The sequence below is a fragment of the Pecten maximus genome, chromosome 17 (assembly GCF_902652985.1).
Source record: "Pecten maximus chromosome 17, xPecMax1.1, whole genome shotgun sequence".
In the NCBI taxonomy this organism is placed as follows: Eukaryota; Metazoa; Mollusca; class Bivalvia; order Pectinida; family Pectinidae; genus Pecten; species Pecten maximus.
Window position 1 is genome coordinate 5,345,030 of NC_047031.1, and position 22,449 is coordinate 5,367,478.

Sequence of the window (22,449 nt, forward strand, 5' to 3'; positions counted from 1 at the left end):
TTGAACACAGGAACGCTGTAATGTTTGTGTTCAATCCTCTTACTTGAGCACTGAAATGCTGTAATGTTTGTGTGTTCAATCCTCTTACTTGAACACAGGAACGCTGTAATGTTTGTGTTCAATCCTCTTACTTGAACACTGGAATGCTGTAATGTTTGTGTTCAATCCTCTTACTAGAACACTGGAACGCTGTAATGTCTGTGTGTTCAATCCTCCTACTTGAACACGGTAACTGTGTCTCTGTTCATTTTCAGACTTGAACACAAAATTATTGTGATCTTGATGAAGTTATAAATATTAAGCAGATATTTGTCGAGCCCGACACAAACATTTGTATGCCCCTGACACAAATGATTGAATGCCCTGATGCATAGGCTTATTGTACTGGTAGATAGAGGTCGTAAATAAGTAACTGGTAGATAGAGGTCGTAACTAAGTAACTGGTAGATAGAGGTTGTAACTAAGGAACTGGTAGATAGAGGCCGTAACTAAGGTACTGGTAGATAGAGGTCGTAACTAAGGAACTGGTAGATAGAGGCCGTAACTAAGGTACTGTTAGTGGCCGTAACTAAGATACTGGTAGATAGAGGCCGTAACTAAGATACAGGTAGATAGAGGCCGTAACTAAGGTACTGGTAGATAGAGGCCATAACTATGACAACACATTCCTATTGATAGTATTTTGTTATAATGTAATATATCACATTACTCCTGTATTACGCTATACAGATGTATGTATTGTATTTTTGTTACTTTTGTGACAATGTCATATCACATCAAAACTAATGTGGTTCATTGATTGTTTTTGGTATATATATGATCTCATATTAAAAATTATTTACCTTCAAAATTATAATATATGGTATAACATTCAGGGCAACAATTTGGAAGATCTGACCATTCCTCAAACATATTATGTCACAGACTATTTTTACATTAAAATACCTTGTTGAATTCATTACCATTTCTACATTGAAATACATCCCAGAATAATCATATTTCCACAGTGCTTAGATTTTTGAGATAATCTTTTGTTTCCATTTTGTTTTTTATTCCTCCAGACTTATCAAAATGACACCATCTGTTTAGACAGGGGAGATGATAATGTTTGTTCACACACTATAAAATAATTATCAATTATAGACCTGTGCTGAGGTCAACCTGAGGTCAAAATTTTCAATTTAAATTCTACCACATTAGTATAACACCATATTGACTGAATCAAAGGTCCGTAATTTTTATATTACAAATGAAAATTATTTGCAAAGGGTTGAAATTGCATTATGTTCATTTTGATAACAGGAAACTTACACTAGTACAATCGTTGTGACGCCACAAGAATTACATTATTCGCTCCATGTTTCAAAAATAGAAAGATCAGGTCAATATCACAAATTATTAACCTTCATGTGTCTTAGCCAATTATGAGAATTGAGGAAAAGCAAAATATATATAATATATTGAGATAGAAAGGTGTCTGAATAATATTGAGGGGCTGCGGTGGTCGAGTGGTTAAGGTGTCCCGACACTTTATCACTAGCCCCCCACCTCTGGGTTGTGTGTTCAAAACCTACGTGGGGCAGTTGCCAGGTACTGACCGTAGGCCGGTGGTTTTTCTCCGGGTACTCTGGCTTTCCTCCACCTCCAAAACCTGGCACGTCCTTAAATGACCCTGACTGTTAATAGGACGTTAAACAAAATAAACCAATAAACCAATGTGTCTGAATACCCTAGAAGTGTAACAGGACATTGTAGAGAATACTTGTGTAAGTTAGTATCTAGAAGACTAATGGCTGCTCCCAGGTCCGGCAACCCAAACAATGCAGCGAGATCGGATACTCACGTTTTGTGGTTGTCTGTTGTCGGGTTCAAGACCAATGAGGGCGCTCTCTGTCAACTTGCGGGAGTATATACAAGAGCGCACCTCTAGCTCGTGCACAGAGCTAGTTCCAAACAAGGGAGATAACTCTGCCCCAATTTTCACGACAATATTATAAGAGCTTTCATAATGTTATGTTAAATCTGTGTGTACTCTTGTTGAACTCTCTCAATTGGAGAAGACACGTTTCAATTTTTGTCTCTAAAAATTAATGATGAAACTTTATTATTGTGCAAAACTTTTGAATTGCAATTTGTCAATTAGTTAATAGCATTTTAGAAAATGAAGTTATGAGGTATGAATTTGTCAAAATGAATGTACTTTTCCGAAGCTTGAAATTATAAACCAATGCCCCTTTATTGAAGATTAAAAAATATGATAGTATATCTAGATACCTAGCCACCTAGCCACACATACACCCACAAGTGTGAACTACATATGTTTGCGTCGTTGTAATTTTTTATTTAGAACATGTAAAAAGCAATCAGTATTTCCACTTAGAATATTACAATATGATAGAAATATGTACCTGTATTTAAAGTGATATTAAGAAAGGGGACGAGAATTCTATAGGGGAAAGATATATCATAATATATTATATATTTAAAGTGCTATAAAGAGAGGACTACAATCCTAAAGGTGACAGAGATATATCATATGTTATGTATATAAAGTGCTATAAAGAGGTCTCGAGAGATCTAGACGAGAATTCTATAGGTGACAGAGATATATAATATATTGTATTTAAAGTGCTATAAAGAGAGGGACGAGAATTATGAAGGAGATATCATACATTGTTTTTGAAGTGCTATAAAGAGAGAGATCTAGTTGAGAATTCTATAGGTGACAGAAATATAGTATATTACATATTATGTTTTATGAAGTGCTATAAAGAGAGAGATGAGAATTCTATAGATGACAGATATATATAATATATATTGTATTTAAAGTGCTAAAAAGAGAGAGGACGAGAATTATAAAGGAGATACCATACATTATGCATTTATATATGTGTCAAACAGCTTTCAAGCAAGTCTGTATATGTGAGATGAATATTAATATATATATAATGTGCTGCTAACATTCAATTTAATTCATTGTATTGTTTATAAACATTTTCCTGTTAATATAACATATCCTGTTAATATCACATGACTATGTATCACATGCCATGCTCTTGATGTATTAACTTCTCATTCTCCTGTTAATATCACATTTTCTGATAATAGCACATTTTCCTGTTGATATCACATGACTAAGTATCACATTCCCTGATCTTGATGTATTAACTTCTCATTCTCTTGTTAATATCACATTTTCTGATAATAGCACATTTTCCTGTTGATATCACATGACTAAGTCTCACATGCCCTGCTAGTATCACCTTGATATATTAACTTCTCATTCTCTTGTTAATATCACATTTTCTGATAATAGCACATTTTCCTGTTGATATCACATGACTAAGTATCACATTCCCTGATCTTGATGTATTAACATCTCATTCCCTGATAATATCACACTTTTCTGATAATAGCACATTTTCCTGTTAATATCACTGTGTGATAGGATATTGCTGTAAGGAACATATCATCATTTTCTGTATTGGATTATAATGAACTTGGTTTTGGAGAATAACGTAGTATTTAATCAGTGGCATTGTTTAATCAAAATATACACAAGAACTTTTACCTATGTTTGTGTATGTTCTATGAGAACATGATTTGATATCTTCAAATTAAGTCATTCCATTTAAACTTTACATTCTTTAACAGTCCAATGCTGTGGCATTCGGAAGCATGTTAATATTTCTTGTTATGTACGATATATACCCATGATGGATGGAGATTACATAATGTTTTTCATGTATTTACCAGATAAAAGTAAAATTTGGAACCAGAGAAATTTGTTTGTTAGATCCGAGATTCATTATAGTACATTTCTTTGTATTTTGAAATATATAAGGTTGAGCCTGATTCGGGATTTTGATTTAATTTGTAATGAGCAGAAATTTGTATCAAGTCAGTTCGTCTTTCAACAGTATGTTTATTATGTTGAGTGATTAGTCCCAGTGTATCTGTACAATGATAGACTTACAAAGAGGTTCATGCATGGTTTAACTAACCTAAGATATGATATTAACCAAGGATGAAGTCCGAGATTATTATACAGTTTTCAGCTTTATAGAATGAGGACACACAGAATTATGGATAATATTTACACTGGCATATAGAATTATGACTCAATAATATTTATGCTACAGGAATATGATTGGATAAGATTTATGCTATCGTACAGAATTATAACTTGAAAATATTTATATGAGCATACAGAATTATGACTTGCTAATACTTACAAGAGCATAGAGAATTATGATTGGAAAATGTTTACGCTATCGTAAAGAATTATGACTTGATAATACGTATGCGAGGATACAGAATAATGACTGGATAATATTTACAGTGGCATACAGAATTATGATTGGATAATGTTTATGCTATCGTAAAGAATTATGACTTGATAATACATATGCGAGGATACAGAATAATGACTGGATAATATTTACGCTTCAATAGGGAATTATGACTGGATAATATTTATTCTATCATTCAGAATTATGATTGGATAATACTTACACTGGCATACAGAATTATGATTGGATAATATTTATTCTATCATTCAGAATTATGATTGGATAATACTTACACTGGCATACAGAATTATGATTGGATAATGTTTATGCTATCGTAAAGAATTATGACTTGATAATACATATGCGAGGATACAGAATAATGACTGGATAATATTTACGCTTCAATAGGGAATTATGACTGGATAATATTTATTCTATCATTCAGAATTATGATTGGATAATACTTACACTGGCATACAGAATTATGATTGGATAATATTTATTCTATCATTCAGAATTATGATTGGATAATACTTACACTGGCATACAGAATTATGATTGGATAATGTTTATGCTATCGTAAAGAATTATGACTTGATAATACGTATGCGAGCATACAGAATAATGACTGGATAATATTTATGCTATCACACAGGATTATGACTCGATACTACAATGTACTTACTCTATCATACAGGATTATGATTGGAAGATATTTATACTATCATACAGAACTATGTTTGGATAATATTAATGCTAGCATCACCAGGTGATATCATGATGCTATGTTAGCATTGATTACATAATGATTTTTGTTGTGCCCCACCCGTTTTTGTGGTGTGTGTGTTATTACATAGGATATAATAAAGTTAGATAATACATACTAACGCAAGGTATTTAATCTTAAGCCCTGGTCAACAGACATGTGGTCAATATAGATTAGGTAACCTAGCTTACTACATGTCTGACTTTACATATACACGTGTATAATGACCAATATTTTTGTCTAATTTTGACAGGATGGGAAAATTCCCCACGCCACACATAAATTAATATCTTTTCAGAACGTGTACTTTTTATTTTCAATATTGATATTTTTTTTTAACTAATTACTAGTATTTGAGATAAATATAGATTCATTAAGCTTCACTCATTTAAAGCTTAGTACATTCCTAGAACATGCCACGCATAGATTAATATTTTGTCAGTACATGTACATTTTATTTTCTATATTGAAATGTTTTTTATTAATTAATAGTATTCAAGATAGATGTAGATTCGTTAGGCTTCACGTATGTCAAACTTACATTGACATAGTTTATATATACTATTCCGTACTATAGAGCTTCTGTAATAAGTTTATATATACTATTCCGTACTGTAGAGCTTCTGTAATAAGTTTATATATACTATTCCGTACTATAGAGCTTCTGTAATAAGTTTATATATACTATTCCGTACTGTAGTGCTTCTGTAATAAGTTTATATATACTATTCCGTACTATAGAGCTTCTGTAATAAGTTTATATATACTATTCCGTACTATAGAGCTTCTGTAATAAGTTTATATATACTATTCCGTACTGTAGAGCTTCTGTAATAAGTTTATATATACTATTCCGTACTATAGAGCTTCTGTAATAAGTTTATATATACTATTCCGTACTATAGAGCTTCTGTAATAAGTTTATATATACTATTCCGTACTATAGAGCTTCTGTAATAAGTTTATATATACTATTCCGTACTATAGAGCTTCTGTAATAAGTTTATATATACTATTCCGTACTATAGAGCTTCTGTAATAAGTTTATATATACTATTCCGTACTATAGAGCTTCTGTAATAAGTTTATATATACTATTCCGTACTGTAGAGCTTCTGTAATAAGTTTATATATACTATTCCGTACTGTAGAGCTTCTGTAATAAGTTTATATATACTATTCCGTACTATAGAGCTTCTGTAATAAGTTTATATATACTATTCCGTACTATAGAGCTTCTGTAATAAGTTTATATATACTATTCCGTACTATAGAGCTTCTGTAATAAGTTTATATATACTATTCCGTACTATAGAGCTTCTGTAATAAGTTTATATATACTATTCCGTACTATAGAGCTTCTGTAATAAGTTTATATATACTATTCCGTACTATAGAGCTTCTGTAATAAGTTTATATATACTATTCCGTACTATAGAGCTTCTGTAATAAGTTTATATATACTATTCCGTACTATAGAGCTTCTGTAATAAGTTTATATATACTATTCCGTACTATAGAGCTTCTGTAATAAGTTTATATATACTATTCCGTACTGTAGAGCTTCTGTAATAAGTTTATATATACTATTCCGTACTGTAGTGCTTCTGTAATAAGTTTATATATACTATTCCGTACTGTAGTGCTTCTGTAATAAGTTTATATATACTATTCCGTACTATAGAGCTTCTGTAATAAGTTTATATATACTATTCCGTACTGTAGTGCTTCTGTAATAAGTTTATATATACTATTCCGTACTATAGAGCTTCTGTAATAAGTTTATATATACTATTCCGTACTATAGAGCTTCTGTAATAAGTTTATATATACTATTCCGTACTGTAGTGCTTCTGTAATAAGTTTATATATACTATTCCGTACTATAGAGCTTCTGTAATAAGTTTATATATACTATTCCGTACTGTAGAGCTTCTGTAATAAGTTTATATATACTATTCCGTACTATAGAGCTTCTGTAATAAGTTTATATATACTATTCCGTACTGTAGAGCTTCTGTAATAAGTTTATATATACTATTCCGTACTATAGAGCTTCTGTAATAAGTTTATATATACTATTCCGTACTATAGAGCTTCTGTAATAAGTTTATATATACTATTCCGTACTATAGAGCTTCTGTAATAAGTTTATATATACTATTCCGTACTATAGAGCTTCTGTAATAAGTTTATATATACTATTCCGTACTATAGAGCTTCTGTAATAAGTTTATATATACTATTCCGTACTATAGAGCTTCTGTAATAAGTTTATATATACTATTCCGTACTATAGAGCTTCTGTAATAAGTTTATATATACTATTCCGTACTATAGAGCTTCTGTAATAAGTTTATATATACTATTCCGTACTATAGAGCTTCTGTAATAAGTTTATATATACTATTCCGTACTGTAGAGCTTCTGTAATAAGTTTATATATACTATTCCGTACTGTAGTGCTTCTGTAATAAGTTTATATATACTATTCCGTACTGTAGTGCTTCTGTAATAAGTTTATATATACTATTCCGTACTATAGAGCTTCTGTAATAAGTTTATATATACTATTCCGTACTGTAGTGCTTCTGTAATAAGTTTATATATACTATTCCGTACTATAGAGCTTCTGTAATAAGTTTATATATACTATTCCGTACTATAGAGCTTCTGTAATAAGTTTATATATACTATTCCGTACTGTAGTGCTTCTGTAATAAGTTTATATATACTATTCCGTACTATAGAGCTTCTGTAATAAGTTTATATATACTATTCCGTACTGTAGAGCTTCTGTAATAAGTTTATATATACTATTCCGTACTATAGAGCTTCTGTAATAAGTTTATATATACTATTCCGTACTGTAGAGCTTCTGTAATAAGTTTATATATACTATTCCGTACTATAGAGCTTCTGTAATAAGTTTATATATACTATTCCGTACTATAGAGCTTCTGTAATAAGTTTATATATACTATTCCGTACTATAGAGCTTCTGTAATAAGTTTATATATACTATTCCGTACTATAGAGCTTCTGTAATAAGTTTATATATACTATTCCGTACTGTAGAGCTTCTGTAATAAGTTTATATATACTATTCCGTACTATAGAGCTTCTGTAATAAGTTTATATATACTATTCCGTACTGTAGAGCTTCTGTAATAAGTTTATATATACTATTCCGTACTGTAGAGCTTCTGTAATAAGTTTATATATACTATTCCGTACTGTAGAGCTTCTGTAATAAGTTTATATATACTATTCCGTACTATAGAGCTTCTGTAATAAGTTTATATATACTATTCCGTACTATAGAGCTTCTGTAATAAGTTTATATATACTATTCCGTACTGTAGTGCTTCTGTAATAAGTTTATATATACTATTCCGTACTGTAGAGCTTCTGTAATAAGTTTATATATACTATTCCGTACTGTAGAGCTTCTGTAATAAGCTTATATATACTATTCCGTACTATAGAGCTTCTGTAATAAGTTTATATATACTATTCCGTACTGTAGTGCTTCTGTAATAAGTTTATATATACTATTCCGTACTATAGAGCTTCTGTAATAAGTTTATATATACTATTCCGTACTGTAGAGCTTCTGTAATAAGCCTGGCAAGTCCAACTGACTCAAAGGCAAAAGTTGAGTTAATTTCCAAAGAATGAAATAATTTTTTTTTTCAATTTACTGGTCCACAAAAGATATTGATGGGCTTAATACAATGAAGGCATGGCCTTTTTGCCAAATAAATATTATAATGGTATACATGTAGATATATTAATCTATGGTGGTAATCAGGTGATTCGTATTTACTCAATGAAGGAATTCTTATTTACTCGATGAAGGATACAGTCGCTTTTAAATTTGTTTGTAAACTTTATTTATTTTGCAACATATGCAACACAAGTTGTATCAACTTATATAAATCGTACATATTGGCCCAGATTGAACACGAGAGGGGTCTGACTTTGGGATGAACTGGGAATACCCACATGGCCGAGTAGGTGACCCCATTGCCATTTCATGTCTGATCAGGGAATCGAACCCCGGTCACCTAGGTAGAAGGCAAGTGTATTACCACTGTGCCACCAAACCACCCAGAAATTCGTTTGACATCACTGTTATTGTAAACTGTAGAAGTTTGTAGGTGAGGTCTTTTTGTGACGTTTATTGTCGTTGAACTATGTGTCGTTTTGTGTTGTACTTCTTTCTCTGTGGATGTGTTGTTGATGTTGTTTTTATTACAATTGTTTGTGTGTTGTTTGTTGAAATTCTGTAACTGAAGTTATATAAAAGCTATGCCACTTACCAGGTAGTTGCAGGGGGAATCCCCAACTTTTGTATCATCAGTCAATGATGGGGAATCCCCAGCTGTCACATGTTGTGATGGGGAATCCCCAGCTGTCATTATAATGATGGGGAATCCCCAGCTGTCACATGTTATGATGGGGAATCCCCAGCTGTCACATGTTGTGATGGGGAATCCCCAGCTGTCATTATAATGATGGGGAATCCTCAGCTGTCACATGTTGTGATGGGGAATCCCCAGCTGTCACATGTTATGATGGGGAATCCCCAGCTGTCACATGTTATGATGGGGAATCCCCAGCTGTCAAATGTTATGATGGGGAATCCCCAGCTGTCATTATAATGATGGGGAATCCCCAGCTGTCACATGTTATGATGGGGAATCCCCAGCTGTCACATGTTGTGACGGGGAATCCCCAGCTGTCATTATAATGATGGGGAATCCCCAGCTGTCACATGTTATGATGGGGAATCCCAAGCTGTCACATGTAATGATGGGAATCCGCAGCTGTGGATGGGGTAAAACATCGTCCCGACCAATTATATCCGAAATTCGACCGGTCATTTTTCGATCAACTTCTCCAAACCGAACCCTCTGTAAACCGAACAAATATCCATGCCCCATCCATGTTCGGTTGATAGAGGTTCCACGGTATCACAATAGGTCAGCATGTTCAGCGGCTTCCTAACTGCTCCATTGTTTGACTGAGGAAACATTCCTATATACACATTGTATGTTGTAACACTCGTGACCATAGTCCTAGCTTTTATATTGATTTGTACCGAAAATTTGTACCAAATTGTACTATTCCATGTTGTATTTTAAACATGGGCCTGGTGTAGACCCTCACTCACTATAAATGTTTTGTGTTCATTAAACATGGGCGTGGTGTAGAACCTCACTCACTATTCATGTTTTGTGTTCATTAAACATGGGCGTGGTGTAGAACCTCACTCACTATAAATGTGTTTTATGTACATGAAACATGGGTGCCACGCCCCTTTTGTATTTTTCATTTGTGCTTCACATTTTTTATTATTAATAAATATATGATTCCATGAAAGAATTATCATTTTATTTCCTTGGCAGAGAGAAGGAGGATTTTTATCTGGTCTGTCCGATCTTCATTCCGCCTAGTTTTAACGGGATATGAATCTTCATTCATTTCTTGTTTATTGTGATGGCCAATTGAATCACGGTCAGAATCGTCGGAAATTCAAATTCCTGTTGGAAAAAAATATTAAGTCCTCTGAGGCGAAGTATCAAGTTATCTATTCTTATCGCTTTTTTGTCAGTAGTGGTCGGGCATCGCCCACCATACGTCACCTATAGTAGTCCATAAGCAATTCTTTTCTCAGAAACTCTTGAACTATTTTCAAAGGAATTCTGCAGAACAATCCGTGGCCAAGGGTCAACCAAAATTGTGAATGTTATAGTCCCCAACCCTTATTGGTCAGAATTATCAGTTTCGGATGGCAGTTAAAAAAATCCCCATCGCTAGTCCCAAATATGGTAGGTTCAAATACTCTATATAGATGGAAGGGTCTCAAGGTGCTTTACCAAAGTTACGAATTTCTTGACCCTGGGGTCCCGTGTTTACCCCTAATGAAGTGTTCTTGGGTAAGACACTTTATCTTTATTCCTCCCCAAAATGACCCTGGCTGTTCATAAGCGGTAAACCAACCATTCAAGCAAACAAACAATTATGTACCATCACGGGGATATGTATTACATAAAAATAAAGGACCATAATAACTAGCGGTGGCCGGCAGGGGACATGTAATACTGTAAAGATATTCAGTGTGTTTCTTACCGTGACGAGAATGGTAGTAAAGACATTTTGAGTCGAAGGACTTTCTTGATCAAAGTTCATTGTAGATTCTAAGCAATTCCCTATCGAGCCATTTCACAGTGGCGTTCAAGCCCATAAAATGACATTGATTTCCCTAATAGAGCCCCAAATCGTCATTCCTGTCGCTATAAGGCAGAAATTAGGTTACACATATATTTAATTAACTAAGAATAATGCATGATAATTATAATCAATATTCCAGTTACTCTAAAGCAATAGTACCAGACTGGCGAAGTTAACGATACGACAAAGGTTCAAATTGACTACAGCTACTCATGGATTTATTACTATTTTCGTCTTTTTATTATGCTGGATATCCGTAACATTTCCAAAATGCACTTTATTTATAAAATCAACGCCGAAGAAAGAAAGGAAATATATCATTTACACCCCCCCCCCCCCCCCCAAAAAAAAATCAAAAAAAAAAAAATACCAGATTCTATGAAAAAATAAATAATTATAATAATAAAAAATGTACAATTAATTTAAACAAAATAAAAACAAGACAGACTGAATCTTGGTGTATTGATTTTATATCGGCAGTAAAAACATTGAAATACAATGCATTTCGGCTGGTAAAACAAAATTTAACACATTTGGTTAAAACCCTACATACTATTAACGGTTATCAAAATAGCATATCCAGTAATATTTCACAATCATATTCTAGTGCGATTGAACGTGAGTAACTCGTTCAGTTGTTGGTATATATCGGCTTGGCTAACCATGGGTTTTCCTGGTAACATGTAATTTGTTATAAGCTGTTTGTTAATTTCTGCAATAACACGTGAAAAAAATGTTTTATAGAACAAAGTTAGCTCATGTGGATCACACGTATTGCACAAATGTCCCTGTTATGTACTATAGATAGCATAACGTGATGGTTATTTTGCATGTTTTGCCAAAATAAGCAGACAGGCTAATAGATCACATGTCATCAACGAAGTCCATGTTTAGCCATGCCACTTACCTGTACTGACAAGTGATCAAGTTGCTTGGTGTTCAGATGACACTTGGTATTAGCGATTGAAACTAATTATCCTACAAAACCTTTGACATTCTGCGAACTCAGAATGCCGGTGTGTTTCGTGGATAGTATAGGACCAGTACGAGATAAATAAATTACTGGAAGGTTTTATAAAAAAAGAACCCCGTTATTTGTAGTGGGCTTCTCCAAAACATTTACTACGAGTCTAACCTGCTATATTATGAATATATTCACACATACCATAAATCATTAAGTTGTGTTTTTTTTTTAAATCAAATTAAATTTCAGTATACTGATCCATTACACGAGTTCTCTAACGTCCATATAAAGTACGTTTACATTTTTTGTTATTGGTCAAATCGAAAGTCTTATAATCGCAAAAAGAACAAAAAAGTTCTGATAAAGTTTAGATGTATTTGTAATAGAAAAATCGTTATGTATAGATAACTGCTGCACTTGAAACAATGACATTAACTAAGTGGTTTCTAAATGTCATACACAAGTACACTACATTGTATTTAGACAAAATATTTTGAAATGATTTTGAAATGATTTCAAAGTTGACTACTAGAGTATTGCTTTTTGCTTTTCATTTGATAATTTATTACGCTTGCGTTTATAGTCATGATAACGGTTTTCTATGAACAAACCACAGACGCCTGCTTCTAGCTAGTATTGAAAGAAAAATATTAGCCCCTACTCATACTCTACCGTATGAGTAGGGTCCAATTTCTTTCTATAAATACTTACCAGAAACAGGCGTCTGTGAACAAACCAAGGAATGTTGATGAAGCTGGGCCCTGAATTAAATGCTCTCATAATAATATCACTGTTGATAATTACATTTAATGGAATTTCAGTTCATCAAGTGTTTTATTGCATAGGGTGTCTTCAAAATACAATTGATAAAATAAACAAAAGAAATATCCACATTTTCACAATAAAGAAAATTTCAAGCTGAAATTTTGGTCAACATTAAAAATACGTTTGCCATATGGATAATGAACAGAAGCCATAGTGATAAGGAAGTAAATGAATTTCAAGTTACCTATATATTATTGTCACAAGTGTAAAACGAATAAGGAGTATGTTGTTTACAGACACATACCTTTTTTTTTACAGAAGCCTATATGGAAACAACGCTTGAAAGAAATTTAAATTGATTTTTTCCCTATCATCTAAAAAAATGATAATACTAAAAAATTAATAATAACAAAAAAGCAAAAAAAATAAAATAAAAAAAAATAAAAAAATAAATTATAAAAAAAACCCTGTATCCATAAAGGGATCACATCGGAACGGCTAGGGGATTCCGCCTTCGGCATTCCTCCTGTAAATCTCTTCGCTAGTTTCTGGTTTGGTTGTTAAAACAATGTCATCAAAAAGTTAAGGGTCAATGACGGTTATTCCAAATCACAAGATTTCGTGACCTTCTTCTATAGGCAAATAACAAAATTATCATGTTAAGAACTATATAGTAAATGAGCCGCGGATGATATTTTCATGTACACATGCGCCAACTGGTTCGCTTTGAGAAATAGCGTACTGGCGTAAGTCGCCCATCAGAAGCCCAGAGTCGATCAGACGTACTGATTGCTGCCGAGCGAAGGAAAAGAAAAGGATAGGGTAATCTCACAACATTAGCAACGACTATAAGTGTCAATGTGAGTCTGTTAGACAAAAATAAAGATAGGCTAAACGTGAAGTACCATCAAGAACTGGTAGTGAATCTTTTCCGCATTTGATAAACAAATCCACTTTTTTTCTTTTTATCATCAGGGGACGTAGCTCGGCTTGCGCAAGGTTAGTTCAAATCCAATTTTATATATTAAGGGTCAATGACGGTTATTCCAAATCACAAGATTTCGTGACCTTCTATAGGCAAACAACAAAATTGTCATGTTAAGAACTTTATAGTTATCACTTTAGATTAACCAATTATGTAATTTAAGGCTCGTGGCATATCAAATCATTAAACTGGTGAAATAAATTCCATTTGATATAGATCTTCTAGTAGACCTTGTAAAAAAAGGTATCAAGGGAAAATAATATCTCATGCATTTTCTTTTTTTTTGTTTTTTTTTGTTTGTTTTTTTGTTTTTTATAAAAATATTTTTTTGTTGTTTTTTGTTGTTTTTTGTTAATTTTTTTATTTTTTTTTTTTTTTTAGTAAAGTATTCTTTGTTTAATTATGGCCAACTGTACATTTTGTCCTGGACTCATTTAACAGTTAAATGGTCGTCATCGCACTCTTTCTTTTTTGCTGTTAATTTAAGCCACACTTTGAATTGGCGCCGTCTTACAAACTGCATCAAACGAACCACACTCGAAGCCGTCGTCACCCCTCACACAGAGACAGATGAAACAGAAAGTACAGAAACAGTTGACACACCTCATGTGTTTACAACCCTCGGAGTGTTGTATCAAGGTGTGACATTCTGGGCATGCGCGAATTGAAGGACAATTGGCTACATTTACTATTGTTTTTCTATCACAGTTATTAAGCGTTTCTTGTGCTGTGATTTTCTTGCATGTATGCTTTGGTGTCCACTTCTCTAAACAATAGCAACAAAACCTGAACTGTGTCTTCCCAGCTTTCTGACAGTGGATGCACTTTACGCATGCGTTTTTGGTGTTCTGCGTATTGCATATACGGCGACAGTTGGGACATACGAGTACTTCTGGAGAATGATTCATCCTCTTCCGGTTGATGAGCGATTCGAAAAGAACACGTTCGTCATAAGATAGACCTGCTTTCTTGGCTATTTCCTCGAATAGCCATTCCTTGTCACAACGTCCGCCGTCTTGGCCACTCTCAGCAAAGCACAGAAAAGATGATTTCGGAGTTGTGATTTGGTTCAAGCAGTATCTGTACAAATTTTCAGGAGCTGAAAAAGTGAGTGAAATATGTATAGGGTAACCATTTGGTGTTTTATATCGGTGCTTTCTTCCTTCTATTTCCTTGATGCAAATGTCTGCATTGTGGAATTCGAGAATTAATGTCCTATGCGTTGACTTAATCTTCATTGATTAATAAGTATTCAAAATAAAGTGAATGTATTTAATTATATATTTAATTCATTTTTTTGAAATATATAGAACAAGTCATATCAACCGATACTAATCACTCGCATTGGTCCAGATGGAAAACGGACGAGGGGTTGTATTGTTGGTGGAAACAAGAGTATCCACGTGCCTCTATACGTTTCAAGTCCAGTTGAGAAATTGAACAAAGATCGTCTATGTGATAGCGAGTGTGGTACTACTGTGCCACCGAGCCAACAAAGAAACATAGTAGAAAAATGGATGAGACGTTGAAGATACTGATATACACATCCCAATAAACTTACTGATTGCATGGCCACAAGACATTTCAACTCGTGGACCCTCTTCCTCGGGATCCACCATGTCTGGGGCGGAAGTTCTGAGGGTTACCGGCACATGTCTGTTGACGTTATGTATGACAACCTGTAGAGGGCGCTGTATGTCCCTCACCAGTTTAGTTCCCTCCAAAGCACGCCCACTGTCAACTATGTCAAGGTGTTCTTTGTCCGTTCCAATGACTTCAGCAATAGCGAGTTTAGCCTCATCGACTGTGCTTTTCTTTAAAAAATAATCATTGGTTAAATATTTTATACATTTTGAGCATAGTTCATATACTTTTTACAACTTCTTAATTTTGTTCAATTGAAAAAAAAACAACTATGCAACTACAAAAAATTATAACTTTGCAGCGATCGTGCAACTTATGCAATTAGTTCATATATCGAATTGTTTGGAAATTATATGAAAATCTTACAAGTGAAAAACTTGCGTGCATGGTGGTCGTTGAACTGAGACGCTTGAAATCCCCTTCGGAACCTGCAGTTTAAATCATAATAAAAATTGAGTAAAATAGATGCCCCTATATTAAGTAGATTTTGTGATGAACGTACATCTCAATAGCTATGTATTAAGTTATCAAAATGCTTTAGCGAAAGAAGCATAAATTCGAAACATTGAGAAGACAGAAAAAAATCCCATGAACGTACTATTTTAACTGTGATACAGAAAACAATCAAAAGATAACGATTGGCACATTACCGACTCACATTAAAATACTACAGTCATACCAAAAAAATAGTACCTTGAGTTTGAATTTAACAAAAATCATTTAAAGTAAGGAACTGGTAATAAAATCGGGTAAATAATAAAATCTACTCTTCATTTCCTGTTCCCTACCTGTCAAGGAACCTTCCACGCACGATGTCAGTCTGGGACGCTTTGCCTTTCCACTTCCGGGTCTTTGACTGTAGTCATCATTAGTCCCAGATGTATAAGATCTTGTCTTTATTGTTCGTTTCATACTTGTTTTTGTTCTTGTTACTGGGAACTCCTCATCAGGAATGGCGGTTACCTGATCATGAGGTGATGATTTGCCTTTCAGACCACTTGTTGAAGCCTTTTCATCAGTGACTATGTCCTGGCCAGCCTTATCCGTCTTCGACCTTGTAAGTATAGTTCTTTGTTTTTCTATGGCTATTTGCGCCAACACCTTTGGTGGCTTTTTGTGATCTTCTTTGCTTGGACCTTTGTCTTCCTGGCTATCAACTGAAATGACCTCAAAACTACTGGCCATTTCCATCCTTTGTTTTTCATTGATTTCTGTTGATTTTTCATCATCAGCCGTAGTCGTGTAATCCATTATACTCGTGTTCTGCTCTGCTGATTCCGACACATTTACTTTGTTTTCAATTTCACGCCACCACTCAGAAACGACGCGAAGATCATTTAAGGGAGACAGTTTAAGTTGTTCCGAAATATCCTCTTGTATATCCTTACCGATTTTCAAAATCGCTTTTGCGGACCTAAATATCTTAAGTTGGGTAATATTTCTTATTAGACAGTCACACTTCTCAACCTTTTGTTTGAACCAGCTGACCTTAGATTTACACTTCTCCAAACTGACAATATCGGGAATCGCGTCGCAGGTAACGATATCTTGGTAAATCCGCAACGCGGCTTCATTTTCTTCCAACTTCTTAGTAAGCGCGTGACATTGTTCCAGCAGCATGATGAGATAGGAGTCAGATTTCTTGTTGATATCGACATAATGGTGGTGAGGATGGATGTCTAGTTTACAGAGCTCACATATGCACACGTGACATTTCTCGCAGTAGTAAACGAGATCTCTCTCATGATCCTTACACGAGTTTTGTTTTTTCATGCTGATAATGCGCGATAGTTCTGGAGAGATATTTTCGAACGGACAGGCCTCGTGTTCACATGTGGTTTCGATGTCCTTGACGACACCGGGACACACGAGTCTTTTACAGTTCTTGCACAGATGCAATTGGCACTTGACGCACATGTAGGGAAAACGTACATTGTTATTACATCCGGGCGATTCACACGCGTGTCGAGAACCTGAATTTGCTTGTAACAACTTTTCAAGCAGGGGAGAAATATCTTTGATTTCTGGTGGATTTTCTGAAGGCGTGTCACATCCGGGACATTTTACATTATCTTGTGTTGGGGATTTGAAGTGCTTATCAATACATTGATAACATAGGACACATCGACATTTCAGTTCCTTGGGATCCTTCAGTTTTAAGGAACAGAATGGGCAATTCAAAATACCTTTCTCGTCGTAGAGTTTTTCAGATGTATCCATATTGGAGCTGCAAATTAATTTGTTATTGATAGCATTCGTCATTAATACAATAACAAATGAAAATGACAAAAAAAGAAAATTAAAACAAAGAGAAGAATTACAGCAGCCGTAAGCCGTTTGCCACTGTAAGATATGCTACAAATGTAATTCAAATATTATTTATTTCCCACCATCAAAGCGTTTTCCAAATTTTGTAAAATAATAAACATGATAAATTTACTGATCACAAATATTCATATCATACAAAAGATCGATTCTATGTAGTTTGGTAGATAAAAGTTGGTAAAAATGCAATTTGTTTCATTTTAAATCAAATGCAATAATTCATATTAACCACTCTTTTTTTAATCAAATGCAATAATTTATATTAATACTCTTTTTTTAATTAAATGCAATAATTTATATTTACGACTCTTTTCTTGGCCCGGATGGAAGCGCAGGAGGGGACTTACTGTGGAAGGTAAACTGAGTACCCTTGGAACCCACGTGGCCGGCCAGGTGTACCGGTAAGTCAGATCGGGGAATAGAAACTGGCTGTCTAGGTGAATGACAACTGTGCCACCCGACCGCCCACGAAAAATAGGTAAGTACGCACCCTCTACAGGTAGTGTATTGATATATATGTTTTATTTACCGAATGTTGAGTTTCACATTAAGATATAAAGACAAGTTTAGATGACTCAGTAGGAAGTAGGTTTAGTTTGTTTGTTTGTTTTTTGCTGTTATTTGCAATGTAGTGATAAGACACTGTAAAAGTCTTGGTTTTATTTATAAATACTCTAGATTTCTACTGTTTTAACTAGCATACCGGTATCAGCCGTATGTCCTGATGTGTCGTCTTGTTCATCGATTTTTAATGTTGTAGCGTGTACATAACGTACACACATTCAGAGAAAGCTGGTCATTAAACATGTAATAATGCGATATTGCTTGTTGCTCACATAATGCTTTTAATAAACATATATTATAACATTTATTTGAGAAATGAAAATATCATGTATTAAATTGATATGGACTCTAATAAACGTGGACTTGGTCGGAAATCATTTTAAGCAATTATATCTTCATTTCAACACAACATACATAGACAATAACACAATAAACTGTAAATTGGCAGTTTGTAATAGACAATGCCTATCGAATAATTTAGGTTATCTGCGTTAAAAGATATTCTATTTGGCATAACTTCCAATTTACTTGTATGTTTGACGATTAGGTTTTTTCACACTAGCAAACGAAGTCGACAGTAAACTATACCGGTCTCCCTTTAGATTTATATTTTATTGGAGGTCTCCAGACCTGATAAAAATCTTAAAGTGTTTGTTCTCCTGGAAGATCTAGTATTTCTAGTATCAAATAGAAACTGATAACATAGTACAAGTGCATCATCAAAAATGAATTATTCCACACTATGTAAACATTTTCGTTAACCCATGTTTACTTGATAAATCACAAATCCAGACCATCGCGTATTCGCAATGATTTTGAAAAAGAAAATGACGTTTACTTTCGATGAATTGCATGTAAATCTATTTTTTTAATGGAGACAAATCATATTTTGGAAAATCCAACTTTCGTTTTCAGTTTCCATTGCACAATACAATGAGTGGTATACTGTGACTGTTTTGGTTTCATTTTAAATGTGTCACAAACAGTCCAATTATAGACATTGTGTGTATGTGTAGACATTACCAAACGGTGGACAAGCAACATAACACAATATCTGAAATCCTACATAACATCCGAAATCCAACACAACATCTGAAATCCGACATAATACCCGATATCCAACACAACATCTTAAATCCAACATAACATCGGGGATGTACATAGCAAACGGTTAATTTTATCTTAATATCACCACATCTCCCAAAGGCAATCGCATCGTTTACATAATGATACCTTAATTGTCACATATGCATTAGCACGGAACGATTTTTTAAAATTTCTTTTAAATCTTAAAATTGAACGGGAAACCCTTAAATGCTACAACACTTCAGTTACGAGGTGAACACCTGACTGCCGATCGGGTCCCTTTAAGGGAGATGAGATATACTGCAGTGTGTTCGCCCTTCAATGGTAATATAATACCAAATATAAGATGTTTATCTGCACCAAAACGACTATCACAAAGCTAAAATTTAGCATGTCATCACTATATCAGTTAAATACATTTATTTCGTTTGACGTTTCTTGATGTATGAAAACAATATAAAATTACAGCACGAATTCCATTACTTTCCTTATAGAATGTTTTGTACATTAAAAATATGATAAGTTGAAGTGGGCGGGACCAACTAAAATTTCGACTTAACTGTGTTTCTATGTACGGATATTGACAATGACATAAATGACCTTAATTATTCTATGTACGGATATTGGCAATGACATAGCTAACCCTAATTATTCTATGTACGGATATTGGCAATGACATAATTGACCCTAATTATTCTATGTCCGGATATTGGCAATGACATAACTGACCCTAATTAGTCTATGTACGGATATTGGCAATGACATAACTGACCCTAATTATTCTATGTCCGGATATTGGCAATGACATAACTGACCCTAATTAGTCTATGTACGGATATTGGCAATGACATAATTGACCCTAATTATTCTATGTCCGGATATTGGCAATGACATAAATGACCCTAATTATTCTATGTCCGGATATTGGCAATGACATAAATGACCCTAATTATTCTATGTACTGATATTGACAATGACATAAATGACCCTAATTATTCTATGTCCGGATATTGACAATGACATAAACGACCCTAATTATTCTATGTACGGATATTGGCAATGACATAAACGACCCTAATTATTCTATGTACGGATATTGGCAATGACATAACTGACCCTAATTATTCTATGTACGAATATTGGCGATGACATAACTGACCCTAATTATTCTATGTACGAATATTGGCGATGACATAACTGACCCTAATTATTCTATGTACTGATATTGACAATGATGTTACTGACTCTACTGCTTTGGTGTTCTACCTATGGAAATGTCCAATCATATGTCGTGACAAAGCAACAAATGAATACAAACATTTAATATCTTATACCATCACTATTTAAAAAAGAATTAAACAAACATCAACGACGCAGAGAATATAATGAAAATACGCCATATTCTAAAAACTGTTCATACAACAGGCTTGACTCTGGAGCATGTGGTGAAATCGATAAAACAAAATACTCACAACCATACATTTTGCTTTACTGAAATTCCTGGAAAGCGCGTGATCTATTTTTACTATTCATGGAAACGAATTACGTGTCACATACCCGGATATAAATAGATACATTTATAACAAGAACCTTGCACCGTACAGTAACAATTATGAAACAGTAAGAATTGGTTTCTAAATTTCTGAATTTCTGAATTTCCTATCAAAACGTATTTGCATCAAAACATATTTGCAATAGCAAAGTTTCCGGCAAAGAATATTATATATATATATAATAATAATCTTGTGCAGAGTGTTTTAAAGAAGCAATAATGTTATTTTGTGGAAACTGCACAACAAAATTGCGACACTGCATCTTTAATAATTATAATAGGAACTTTTATAGTCCGTTTCAAATTCTCCATTGTCCTTCTTCGATAAAGTCGAAAGTAAAATATATTTTATTTTTCAAATTTGTCATGAAATATTTTTGCGTAAATTCTTTAACTAGTTAATCCTCACAACTATAATTAGAGTACATACAAACATTAAATGGCTCTCCGTTTCATACCAGATAATTCTATTCCAAACATTCACTTCAGAAAAAAAATCTGTTTCAAAGAATGTGGTACAGCATCTAGATTCGATTGTAGTGAAATATATTTGGTCATAACTTTGTTGTTTCCATTGTAGAATAAACAAAACAGATCCTCTTTTTCAAAAACAATTTTAAATCCTATCTGTAAACAAACCAGAGCCCTGATCACTTTTTCTGAATGAGTAAATAGAAATAATCTTAACCTAAAAATTAAAAGAACTAATATTTCGCAAGGGTGATCGCTATTTTGATGGCTCTGTTTTTCGTATAGTATTGTAAAAATAGTCGTGAGAGGTTGGAAAGGTCAAAGAAAACATGCAAGACTTACTAGTCATGAAAGCATTCTGTATGATGAGAAAATAAATATGATGAACAGATTTACTACAAAGCGCAATAAATGTCATACTTACACAGAGATAGGTGCACAAAGATCCGTGAATTCTGTACAGAAACCAAGAGATATATCCGAAAAATCCTATTACCTAACATTAGAAACATATGTAAATTGAATTAAGATCTAATTAAATTAATCTAATTAAATTAAATTAAACTTATTTCAAAAAGTCATAAAAAGATATCCATGACTATCTCCTTTGCCACCCGTTCAAACGTAAGCATTGCATCATTGTGGATATGAAAACTTGACAGATTAGCTGAAATCCGGTTACGATTGACCTTTTGTGTCAATGCTTCCATATTTGGCATTTTCCCTGTGACATGTGCGCTACGTGTTGCTAATTTTGGATACAAACATTTCATCCGTTTTATAAATACACCGAAT

At 33.6% G+C, this 22,449-nt stretch overlaps 1 protein-coding gene across 1 annotated transcript; it reads right to left on the reverse strand.

Annotated features, from left to right (window-relative positions):
* Positions 1–14,375: 14,375 nt before the first annotated feature.
* LOC117315564 lies at positions 14,376–22,281 on the reverse strand. Its single transcript, XM_033869804.1, has 5 exons — positions 22,079–22,281; positions 16,445–17,883; positions 16,023–16,084; positions 15,574–15,826; positions 14,376–15,111 (listed from the first exon to the last, which is right to left on the reverse strand). Exons 2-5 carry the CDS (start codon positions 17,874–17,876, stop codon positions 14,495–14,497), a joined length of 2,364 nt encoding a protein of 787 aa, XP_033725695.1. The 5' UTR covers positions 17,877–17,883; positions 22,079–22,281; the 3' UTR covers positions 14,376–14,494.
* Between the last annotated feature and the right edge of the window lie 168 nt (positions 22,282–22,449).